This window comes from Thalassophryne amazonica, chromosome 5 (assembly GCF_902500255.1).
Source record: "Thalassophryne amazonica chromosome 5, fThaAma1.1, whole genome shotgun sequence".
NCBI lineage: Eukaryota > Metazoa > Chordata > Actinopteri > Batrachoidiformes > Batrachoididae > Thalassophryne > Thalassophryne amazonica.
In genome coordinates, this window is record NC_047107.1 from 97,411,811 (window position 1) to 97,424,940 (window position 13,130).

Consider the following 13,130-nt stretch of genomic DNA (forward strand, 5'->3'; position numbering starts at 1 on the left):
CAGTTACCATATCTATGATTTATTTTGCCTTCTTAATTACTATTATTATGATTATTATGATGATGATGATGATTATTATTATTATTTCAAATTAATTTTTACAAAGATTATGATTTTGCTCCCACTTGCAGTGGGAGCAAAAGCTTGCACTTACCTGGTACTTACTGCAAGTACCAGAAAATTCATCTCTCTTGAGTGTGGACATTCAGATGTAGAAATATAACACAGTCCTCCTCATCACTAAATTTACACTAAAACATACTTATGCAAACCACCATTCCCAGTCAGAATATCAGCGTTTTAATAAAGGCTGTGAAATTTTAGTTTGCTTGGCATTGAATCTGATCATTCACATGCACTTATTCCTGTTTCCTAAGATGCTCTTTTCAGTTGTCACTTTAGTTCATTTTTGCATCAGAGCCAAACTTCCAATCATAATCTCTGTAAAAATTAATTTAAACTAATAATAATAATAATAATAATAATAATTAAGAAGGCTAAATAAATCATAAATATGGTAACTGGACAATCAAATAGATTAAACATGTTTCTTTGCGGCATAGACAGCATGGCCAAACAGCCTATTTACATCTCTACGCTGCAGTTGCCATATTTTCCGGAGTATAAATCACAGGATTTTTTTATTGCTTGGGTCATCTTAGGTGCATGTCCACTGTGAGAGACATAATCTAAAAAAAAAAAAAAATTCCGGAAATCACAATGCATGATTTTTTAAATAATTTATTTGTATGTTACTGCTGCAAATAAGTATTTGAACACCTGTGAAAATCAATGTTAATATTTGGTACAGTGGCCTTTGTTTGCAATTACAGAGGTCAAACGTTTCCTATAGTTTTTCACCAGGTTTGCACACACTGCAGCAGGGATTTTCGTCCACTCCTCCATACAGATCTTCTCCATATCTTTCAGGTTTGGAGTTTCAGCTCCCTCCAAAGATTTTCTACAGAGTTCAGGTCTGGAGACTGGCCAGGCCACTCCAGGACCTTGAAATGCTTCTTACGGAGCCCCTCCTTAGTTGCCCTGGCTGTGTGTTTGGGGTCATTGTCATGCTGGAAGACCCAGCCATGACCCATCTTCAATGCTCTTACTGAGGGAAGGAGGTTGTTTGCCCCCATGCTTCACAGTTGGGATGGTTTTCTTGGGGTTGTTCTCATCCTCTAAACATGGTAAGTGGAGTTGATTACAAAAAGCTCTAATTTGGTCTCATCTGACCACATGACCTTCTCCCATGCCTCCTCTGGATCATCCAGATGGTCACTGGTGAACGTCAAACGGGCCTGGACATGTGCTGGCTTGAGCAGGGGGACCTTGCTGCCCTGCAGGATTTTAAACCATGACAGCATCATGTGTTACTAATGTAATCTTTGTGACTGTGGACCCAGCTCTCTTCAGGTCATTGACCAGGTCCTCCTGTGTAGTTCTGAGCTTTCTCAGAATCATCCTTACCCCACAAAGATTAGATCTTGCATGGAATCCCAGACCGAGGGAGATTGACAGTCATCTTGTGTTTCTTCTACTTTCTAATAAATAATCATAACAGTTGTTGTCTTCTACCAAGCTACTTGCCTGTTGACCTGTAGTCCATCCCAGCCTTGTGCAGGTCTCTAGTTTTGTCCCTGGTGTCCTTAGACAGCTCTTTTGTCTTGGCTATGGTGGACAGGTTGGAGTGTGATTGATTGACTGTGTGAACAGGTGTCTTGTATACAGGTAGCAAGTTCAAACAGGTGCAGTTAATACAGGTAAAGAGTGCAGAATAAGAGGGCTTCTTAAAGAAAAATTAACAGGTCTGTGAGAGACAGAATTCTTGCTGGTTGGTAGGTGTTCAAATAGTTATTTGCAGCAGTAACATACAAATAAATTATTAAAAAAAAATCATACATTGTGATTTCCGGATTTTTTTTTCCGATTATGTCTCTCACAGTGAACATGCACCAAAGACGAAAATTTCAGACCCCTCCATGATTTCTAAGTGGAAGAACTTGCAAAACAACAGGGTGTTAAAATACTTGTTTTCCTCACTGTATATATATATATATATATATATATATATATATATATATATATATATATAGTTTCCCCAGGAATCATTGCTTTAAATAGAAAAAAGCTGCTACTTCTGCACCCTTTACTGTTGGACAAAGGATGTTTCTCTGTCTCGCCACCACAGATAATTCCCTATTTACGGTGCATCCGGAAAGTATTCACAGCGGTTCACATTTTCCATATTTTGTTATGTTGCAGCCTTATTCCGAAATGGATGAAACTCATTTTTCCTCAAACTTCTACACACGATACCACATTGCAAATTTGCTAACAAAAAAAATCACATGTATATAAGTATTCAGCTTTGTCATGAAGCTCCAGCTTGAGCTCAGGTGCATCCTGTTTCCACTGATCATCCTCGAGCTGTTTCTACAGCTTAATTGGAGGCCACCTGGGGGTTGGACATGATTTGGGAAGGCACACACCTGTCTACATATAAGGTCCCACAGTTGACAATGCATGTCAGAGCACAAACTAAGCATGAAGTCAAAGGAGTTTTCTGTAGACCTCAGATACAGGATTGTTTTGAGGCACAAAGGTACAGAAACATTTCTGCTTCTAGAATGTCCCAATGGATACAGTGGTCTCCATCAACTATAAAGGGAAGACGTTCAGATCCACCAGGACTCTTGCTAGAGTCCTGGTGGCAAGAGTCCTGGTGGATTGCTTGAGTGGCCCAGCCAGAGCCCAGACCTGAATCTCTTTGAACATCTCTGGAGAGATCTGAAAATGGGTGTGTATCGACACTCCCCATCCAACCTGATGGAGCTTGAGAGGTGCTGCAAAGAGGAATGGGCAAAACTGCCCAAGGATAAGTGTGCTAAGCTTGTGGCATCATAGTCAAGAAGACGTGAGGCTGTAATTGCTGCCAAAGGTGCATCAACAAAGTATTGAGCAAAGGGTGTGAATACTAATGTCATTTCTTGTTTTCTTTATTTTTAATACATTTGCAAAAAATTTCAAAAAAAGACTTTTTAATGGTGTCATTGTGGAGTGTTCTGAGTAGAATTTTGAGGGACAAAATTAATTTACTCAATTTTGGAATAAGGGTGTAACATAACAAAATGTGGAAAAACACAATGAATGAAATATCACAATGTGGCACTACAGCGCGTGCATGTAAAATTATTATAAGAGTTTGGGTTTGTGTTTCTCTCTGTGCTGATGCACATTTTCAATGGTAATATTATGAGATCTTTCAGGAATATTGCTATTATAAGCTTGACAAAGTTTAGGGGCCTTTTAGCAAGGCTAATTTCAACTCTCAGTAAGTTATTTTCAGTGCATTTTTCTTGACTACTTTAAGAAAAGAACAGAAGTTACAGGGTAAAAATGACAACGCCAAACTGAAATTCTTCCAATGATTTTTGCACATACGCATCATTGCAATGCAACATATGCACATATGCATATGTTGCATTATAGGTAATGACAAAAGACTGAATAAATGCATATCACAGAGCAGGGACCAACTCAGTAGGCATGTCTCACGCAGATCAATTAAGAGTTGAAATATGGACTTCTGTGACATATGTCACTGTATTTTACGGCTACTGTTTCATGCTTTGATTTGACTTCAACCAAAAATGTTTCCAGAAATACAGACATCATGGGATTTTTAGAAGTTTAACCTGAAAACTCACCCTTTTTTTTTTAGCTGTGAAAGATAAAAGAGAATTTACATATCGCCCCTTTAAAAGTGAAGCATGAGGAATGAATCACTGGAAATAGAATTTAGAGCCCAAATCACTCACTGTGGTTTAGATTCTGCTTTGTGTTAAGATTAAATAAGCTTTCACAACATTTCACGGTTAATATCCATGTTGCTCTTTATACATAATCGTGTTTGTATTTATTTCTGATGGTTATTTGCAGGGGATAAGTCACTTTTATTTTCACCACACTGTCAATATCTGCGCTGCGGTGCACGAGTGTCTCGACGACAATTCCCCCTTTACTGGAGCCCCGCCCCGAAATCAGTCGATCAAATTCAACATCGCACTCAACACAGGCCGACCAATCAGAACGCAGAATGGGTGGGCTCGAGCCGGTGGTCCGGGATGGCGTCAGCCAATGAGAGCGCCTCCAGGTCGGACAAAGGCATCGCGTCAACAATCGTTGGTCGTTTGAATGGCGCGTTATTCACGTCCAGGCTGTGCTTATTTAAGGTGACACCGTGAGGTGAGATAACGGAATTCACAGGAGAAAAATAAAATAACTAACGATTTTCCAACCGTGTGAACATAATATACAGTGAACAGTTTGTTTTATTTTATTTTAAAATGAGGAAATGTAAAAAAAAAAAAAACTGCATTAGAGAGAAAGAAAAAGTCGCGCGCAGCTGTTGCTAATTAACTCATATTTCTAGCTTTTCTTTACAGGTAACATTTAAGCAGTTTCAGAGTGAATTGAGTCGTTAATGAAGACCTTCGCGCGTATTAAGTCGTAGTGTTTTTTTTAATATATACATATATATGTTTACACGGTGGGTTACTTCGGTCTTTTTAGAACACGCCCACTAAAACGACGCTTTTCGCCTCACCGACGTGATTAATAAAGAAAGAGGAGGAGGAGGAGGAGGAGAAGGGCAGCAGCTCTGCTTCTGTCCGCCCCACGAGCTCAGAGCCGCTGTTTAATTTCTCCCCACTTTATGTGCCACATTCAGTCCGTTAGGTTGGTGAAAAAAGTGCCAACATTTTGTCCAAAGCCGCTTCATCTTTGACACGTCACAGTCCGCTTTTTAAGGAACTTCAACTTCAAGGCACCGAGCTGCTGCCTGCGCTTCTCAATTTTAAGTTACTGTCTACTTCACTGAAGTTCAGCTGGTCGCTCAGCATCATGACTCGGAGGTCCTGTGCCATTTACGCCACCGGGATCGTCTGCGCTCACCTCCTGATCGTGGGGATCGCCCTGGTCGTGTCTCAAGCCTTCCAAACTATGATACACAGCCGGTTAAAAAAGGTGAGTTTTACACTTTTTGCTCCCCCGTGTGTTGTTTTGTTTTTTCTCTCTCTCCTTTCAACCTGTCATACTTCGGGTGGGTCTTTTGACATGTTAAAACCCTTTGATCTGCACGCGCTCTGGTGACATCACACAGGATATTACGGTGTGACTTCAGTCACTTTATGCTGCATTCTGCATGTGCAGATGTGGATGCCTTCACGCACCCGCTATGTGCACGGCGTGAAAGCCCATATAGTGTGATTGTACTTGGTTGAAATCAGCATGTAATCTTGTAATTCCGGTGACTTCCAGTTTGTGACCTTTTTGCAGAATATATCTGGTTTATTGCACATTGTCCCGAATAGCACAGAAACGGAGACTCCACGGGCTATTTCATTTTTTTTATGCCCTGTCTCATACTATGAGCATCATGCTGGACACAGTGACTTTTTGGTGTTTGGCTCAGGAGGTTCTGGCTCTCAGTGCAGTGGGACATTTTTCAGGGATCAATAACTGGCTGGGAAGGGAGCTTGGGTAAATCTAAGTGCTGTACCAGTGAGTTTTTATACAACCAACCTCTCCGATTGTTTTTTGCATTCTCTGTGTGTAAACTAGAAAGGCACTCATAGTATGCCTCTGCAGCGGAAACAATTCAGCCAACCGGTAGAGGAGGGTGGTCAGAGTTGTCTTTGTGATGTCACAAGGAACTTGGGACAGGAATGCCGGTGTTGCCAACCAAATGTGCCCCCCTAAAAATCGGTCTGCCCTGCCTTCATTGTGCATGCGTCATTTCGGCGCACCAGCATTGTCATTTCTAAGCGTCGGCTGCAGTCCACCGATTATCGTCTTGTTTCTGCTGAAAGCTGCACTCCAGTCATCATCTATCTCAGCAACAGATATCTGAAGCTTTTGTACAACAATCATTTCCACGTAATTTCAGTCTTATTTCATAATAAAAGACGGTGGACCGATCGCAGCGCCGCAGCTGCAGATGCCGTGCAGCTGTCAGTAGCGAAATGAGGCGATTATCACCTCATGTCTGCTTAAAACTGACTTTAGAGCGATTTAAAAGGTTTTACCTTGTCATCTGATGGTTAATAATCACATTATTCCATTTGATTGCTTTGTGTGAAGAGAGTTCATCTCAGACGTGCTGCTGAGCTCTCAAATGACGCAGGCACAGTGAAGGCAGGGCAGACCAATTTTAGGGGGGACCGTTCAGTCATGCGACACAGATCTTGCAGTTCTAAAAGAAATGTTTACTCTGGCCCTGACTCGGAATCATTTCCTCACAAAATGTAATCAAAATCCAAACTTATCAAGATGGAGACAACTGCCTAAGCACTATACTCCTTCAGTGACCATGTCAATATGATTTTCTTTGAGCCAAGCGGTCCGTGTTCACCACCAAATCTATGAACATTTATCATTTCTAACAAACTGCCTAGATGAGTGTCTCAAAGTTGAGGTAGATGGGAGCCCTCGGGCAGTGTGTACCTTTGCCATCTAGAATTCAGATCCTCCCTATCATATCTTTGTAAATCATATAGATTTACTGAAGAATGCAAAGGTTAAAATGAGGTGGGGGGGGGGAGAACAAAATGTAGAAAAATCTTCCCTACAGAAGTGAATCAAAATCTTTCATCTTCAAAAAGTGACAGACATTCATGATCACATAAGCTCCTCCTCCTCCTGGATCACTGGTTGGGCCACGTACAGACTCCGCAAGGCATTATTGTTGGAATAAAATGTCCAATTTAGTCCTATGAGTTTTGCAGAAAAGTAAGAAATTGCACTAAATGTCTTATGATACATATTCAGTAAGAAAGCCCACGTTGACCGGATTTGTTCTTTTTATGGGCAGGTGGAGAACCCTGGTCTAGAGTCCAGTCTAGACCATTAGTTGGTACAAAAATACAGCACCGCTCATTTTGTCCCTCTCAGTAGGAGTCTGTTTTAATGCTGACCATTGCTCCACAAATCAGTCAGCTATTTAAAGTCAAGACTTTGGTCTGTTACATACAAACACCCTCCCAAAAACACACGGCTTCTGAGCGTCTCATTTTAATGTTATTCATAGTGACACTCTCCGCCATCCACTTAATTTTCTTGTTGAATTACAATTGAAACAGAAAATGCTATTTTTTAAAATTTTATTTCTTTAGTTATTTATTACTGTTTCAGTTTTAAAGTTAAGAAAGCTCAGCACATAATATGCCATTGTGGTCAATTCCCACTCTGTTTAAATGCTATTTCTTCAAAGAAAAATGGTCAAGTACCAGTAATGGATGTGTGTATCTATATTTTTATGGACTGGAAATCTATTGTATTGTCCGCCACATGTTATGTGATCACTGGCATTTGGTTTACCTGTTAATAGAATATCCCAGATTTGAAGGTCATTGTCGGGATGTGGTGTTTAATGAAAATTTGTAGGACAGAGGTATTGTGACCTTATCCCACCCTGTGGATCTGTTGCTGCTCTTGCCAGCTTTTAAAATGGTCATGTTGAGCACTGCCCGCTATTGATTGTCATCACTGCTATGTCTCTCTGTGTTGCCACTATAAGTTGAGCCCTCCATCTCAAAGCTGCACTATGTATGATTTAGGAGTATTTATTCACAAAAATGGAATATAACGTTCATAACCTTCTGTGTGTTAGTGTGTAACAACCTGCAACGATGATTCAGGGTGATTTCATGATGAGAATTAAGCTCTTCACATCTACTAGTGAACAGGCCCCCCTCATGGATTCTGCCATGTTGTTCAGTAGCCTAAAAGGGGCATGCATGTGTTGCATTTTGCAGCACAGCTGAAATACTGAAGAAAAAAGGGGGGAATCAGGGGTTGCTCCCCTATACAGGCATAGTGGAGAGCCCTCATTTTTGGTAAGTGGAGGATCATACATATTGCTCATCACAAAACAAGGCAACAGAGTATGAATCCCCATCACCAAAGAAGTGAAAACGTGAAGGAGAAATGAAATCTGCAATCTGCAACCTCACCACTAGATGGCATGGAATCCTACACACTATGGCTTTAAGATGGGTTAAAAAAAAAAAGCACAAACAATCATGGATTTCTTTAGATGACGCACAAGGACAGACCTGATGGACACATTCTCCATTGCCACAATTTAAGAGAACTGGATCAAAATCAAGCTATAGAGAAGATTCTGATGTGACTAGTGATTAAATTAAATAATGGCTTAGCTAATCCTCTTCTACAACAAATTGTCTTGAATTAAGCAGGCCTGGGCACCAACTAGGCAGGACCAGGCTGAATTGACTCCAAAATCGACCTAATCCAGTGTTGAACCTAGGGCTGGAGTGATAATGTAGCCTGGTTGTGTGGGACGACTCAAAGCTTCAACCAGGTCAACACGCAGATGCTGGGCGTGGGGTGTAGCAGTGTAAGAACCATGCAAAGAATTTGACAGACTTCTTAGCCTCGGGACATAGTTTTCATTCAAGAACAACTTAATGGCATTGTTGTTATAGTGCTGGCCCATCCCATGCCTTTCAGCTGGGACAAGGAAACGGAAAAAGAAAAAAAAAAAAGATTCTGAGCGATGGTGCTAAAATGGTGCATGTCAAAACAAAATGTATGTTTAAAATGTACCTTGTATGGCTGCAACTAACCATTACTTTTGTAATTGATTAATCTGTTTTTCAATTAATCTATCAAGGATTGTTTTTTTAATTTGTCTTAAATATTTTTTGGATTTTTAGATTTACCAGTGAGTCATAACCATAAATTTTACCAATAACCTTCAACCTTGTATTCAGATATTTTGTCATTAAAAATAGACTATTATCATTATTATTATTTTTATCCCAACATATAACTGATGTAAAGTGTCAAATATTACAATGAATTAATGGGAAAAATATTGAAGATTTACTGCTTCCTGAGACACGCACAAATTCTCGCATTTCATATAACTGCAGCTATTTTCATTATCAGTTAATCTGTTGATCACATTCTGTCTCATAGGTCCATATCAGAAAATGGTGAAAATATCTATCAGTGTCTCAAACTCAAGATGACCTCAAATGTCTTGTTTTTTGACCCCAACCCAAAGATGTTAATTTTTCTGTCAGAGGAAAGAAACCAGAAAATAGTCACATTTAAGAAGCTGAAATCAGAGAATCTGGACACTAAAAACAAAGAAGCCTCTAAATTATTTTTTTCCTTTCTATTTTTTAATAACTATAAATTGCTGCAGCTCTACTCTCTTGGTTATGTATTTATTTAAATTTGAAATTCATCTTGTCTTTTTTAAGGTATTTTGTGGGAATGGTTGCCCAACATTAAAGCTGGAAGTTCTCATTGTCTGCATTTCAGTCTGAACCTAGCATTTTTGTAGAAGCTGAACTACGCTGTCAAATTGTGCTCAGAACCATGATGATTTTGCTGAATACACAGCAAAAATCTTATATAAAAGATATACACTGTTCATAATCCCTCATCCTTGGTGGATGCATGTTTTTGTTGACCTGCTGAGGCCAAACATGGTTTTTGTGATGCAGCAAAAAACAGCAAAGTCCTCAGGAAATTCTAATGATAACAAAAACATGTTTGATTGTCGGAACTTGTAAACCAAACAGGAACTGCGAGCCATTCCCCTCACTTATATTTTGTTAACTCACGAATGCCTGTTGGATAACAATGTAAGGACAAAATGCAGCCTTCCTCAAGTACACTTTGCTTGTGGGACAGAGGTTTCAGGAACTACTCATGAAAGACATGAGGGGAAATGGCTCTTTCTCTTTCCAAAGATTAAAAATAAACTTATGACGGGAAAAACATATGGTGCATCCAAAAAGTATTCACAGCACTTCGCTTATTCAACGTTTTATGTTAGTCTTATTCCAAAATGGAGTAAGTTCATTTTTTTCCCCTCAAAATTTTACTCATAACACCCCATAATGACATGAAAAATGTTTTTTTTTTTTTTTGTATTTTAATTTTTGCATATTTAATCAAAGAAAAAAATGAAATCACTTGTGCATACGTATTCGCACCCTTTACTCAGTACTTTGTTGATGCAGATTTGGCAGCAATTACAGCCTCAGATCTTCTTGAATATGATGCCACAAGCTTGGTGCACCTATCTTTGGGCAGTTTTGCCCATTCCTTTTTTGCAGCACCTCTCAAGCTCCATCAGGTTGGATGGGGAGCGTTGGTGCACACCCATTTTCAGATCTCTTCAGAGACGTTCAATCAGATTTAGGTCTGGGCTCTGGCTGGGCCACTCAGACATTCACAGAGTTGTCCTGAAGTCACTCCTTTGATATCTTAATCCATCTTAACATCTTAATCCAGCGTGCAAACCATCACACCACCACCTCCCTTTTCATCCAGGATGTCTCTGTACATTGCTGCATTCATTTTTCCCTCAATCCTGACTCGTCTCCCAGTTCCTGCCACTGAAAACATCCCCACAGCATGATGCTGCCACCGCCATGCTTCACTGTAGGGATGGTGCCTGGTTTCCTCCAAACATGACGCCTGGCATTCACACCAAAGAGTTCAATCTTTTTCTCATCAAACCAGAGAATTTTGTTTCTCATGGTCTGAGAGTCCTTCAGGTGCCTTTGGGAAAACTCCAGGTGGTCTGCCATGTGCCTTTTACTAAGGAGTGGCTTCTGTCTGGCCACTCTACCATACAGGACTGATTGATGGATTGCTGCAGAGATGGTTGTCCCTGTAAAAGGTTCTCCTCTCTCATAGAGGAATGGTGGAGCTCTGACAGAGTGACCATTGGGTTCTTGAGTATCTCCTGGACTAAGGTCCTTCTCCCCCAATCACTCAGTTTAGCTGGCTGGCCAGCTCTAGGAAGAGTCCTGGTGGTTCTGAGCTTCTTAGATTTACGGATGATGGAGGCCACTGTGCTCGTTGGGACCTTCAAAGCAGCAGAAGTGTTTCTGTACCCTTCCCCAGATTTGTGCCTCGAGACAGTCCTGTCTCTGAGGCCTACAGACAATTCCTTTGACCTCATGCTTGGTTTGTGCTCTGACATGCACTGTCAACTGTGGGACCTTATATGCAGGTGTGTGTGTCTTTCCAAATCATGTCCAATCAACTGAATTTACCCCAGGTGGACTCCAATTAAGCCGTGGCAACTTCTCAAAGATGATCAGTGGAAACAGGATGCACCTGACCTCAATTTTGAGCTGCATGGCAAAGTCTGTGAATACTCATGTACATGTGATTTCTTCATTTATTTTATTACGTCTGCCAAGGAAATAAAATAAAATGAAAATAAAATGAAATCATCAGCATTTATTTATTTGTCTGTCTGTCTGTTAGCAGGATTGGATGTGATCCGGATTCAGATTCTGGATCAAGATTTCATTTTGTATTGTGTTATGTCAAAACTGCTTCAGGGATTCTCACCAAATTTGCACCACACATAGATATTGGGGCATGGAAGACTATAGTAAATTTAGAAATGATCTGGATCTGATATTGGCAGATGTCAGAAATCTCTGATTGCTCTTATTTGTAATAAATTTGCAAAAATCTAAACCCTTTTTCACAGTCATTACGGGGTATTGTGTGTAGAAATTTGAGGGAAAAAATTAATTTCAAACTCCTTAAGAGTGGAATTTCAGTTTGTAAAAACAATACCTCAGACTTTTGTTTAAACTATTTGTTAATCTGAGTATACACCCCCCTCCCCCTTCTTATTTTTTGATAGGAAATTACTTTGACAGAGAACAGCAGAGTGTTTGAGTCATGGAAGAATCCCCCACCACCTGTGTATATGGAATATTATTTCTTCAATGTGACCAATCCCAAGGAGTTCTTAGCAGGTGGAAAGGCATCCGTCAAACAGATTGGACCGTATACTTACAGGTAGGTTTGCACATTAGATGTAATAACTACGATATCCTCTGTGTGTGTGTGTGTGTTATTGCACACATTATTAGCAAGCTAATATGCAGTCAGGTCCATAAGTATTTAGACAGTGACCACTTTTTTTGCAGTACACCACTACAATTGAGTTAAAATGAAAATCTAGATATACATGTACCTTTAGACTTTATTCAGGTGGTCTCATAATAATCATCACATCAGACATTTTGTAATTACATAAATCTTTATACATAGCCCAACAATTTTCAGACGCCATAAATTAATTGACAACTACTAATAAGGATTACTGTTGATACAAATCATTCATTTTGCAGCCAGTTTGCTTTAGACAATTCAGAAGATGGATACCTGAACATGTCTTGTCACTAAATGTGTCTGGAACTTCATTTACCTAAATTATTATGTAAATACATATGATTATGGTAATTACTGTAGCATGAATGTGCCTGGAGCAGATGGTTCCTAAAAAGACGAGTGGCTGAGCATGGAGGAGACTAGTGAGGGAACCTTCACTGTGGAGTGGATCAGAAAATGATTTTATTGAAGCATAATAGATCAGATCTAGGCTGAAGTATCCCGTGATGTATCTTCTGTCAAACTTAAATTTCACGTGAACAGACACAGAACTGATTTGTGAGGGTTTTTGTTTGTTTAATTTGGCTGTTTAACATGAAACCTCAAACATGTTTAATTATTTTGTACAATATGACCCCCTTAAAGAGAAAGTGTGCAGTTTGGTCTCTAGTACATATTGACTGAAAAGTATTTACTGAGCTTCTTTTGTTATTGCCTAGTACTTTAGCTCCAGATGTTGCCCAAGTTTAGATCAATGCTTTAATAGTAATTCTGTAACATCTGAGTTTTAGACAGTAAATTTTCAGGTTGGCTTTTCTTTTCTTTACACCAATCTGAAACATTTTTTAAAAATTCTAATAAAATATTTCTGCTGAAATATCTTCATTCAGACTGGGATTGTCATTGAAGTTGGTCCAAGATATGGATTGCAAATGTAAAATGACATTATTTGGTTTTGTAATCATTCAGATTACAGGAACACTGTTTTTGTTCATTTTTAGTAGTCTGAAGTAAAGCTGTTCTGAAATCTTGCATCTTGTGGCATTTTGTGTTTGTGTTGTGTGAAATCCAAAGAGAAGACATCTGGATGTGTCAACGCTCTTTTTTTCTCTGTTACCGTTTCATCTCAGGGAATACAGGCCGAGAGAAAATGTGACGTTCCT

The 13,130-nt window shown here is 39.6% G+C and overlaps 1 protein-coding gene across 1 annotated transcript in view; it reads left to right on the forward strand.

The window, feature by feature from the left end:
- Window positions 1-4,644: 4,644 nt before the first annotated feature.
- scarb2a (scavenger receptor class B, member 2a) overlaps window positions 4,645-13,130 on the forward strand; it is a 17,697-nt gene continuing 9,211 nt past the window's right edge. Inside the window, exons 1-3 of the mRNA XM_034170939.1 lie at window positions 4,645-5,025; window positions 11,714-11,871; window positions 13,098-13,130. The exon at window positions 13,098-13,130 is cut by the window's right edge and continues 115 nt beyond it. Coding sequence (XP_034026830.1) covers window positions 4,903-5,025; window positions 11,714-11,871; window positions 13,098-13,130 — 314 coding nt within the window. The 5' untranslated portion in view covers window positions 4,645-4,902. The remainder of the gene's footprint in view (window positions 5,026-11,713; window positions 11,872-13,097) is intronic.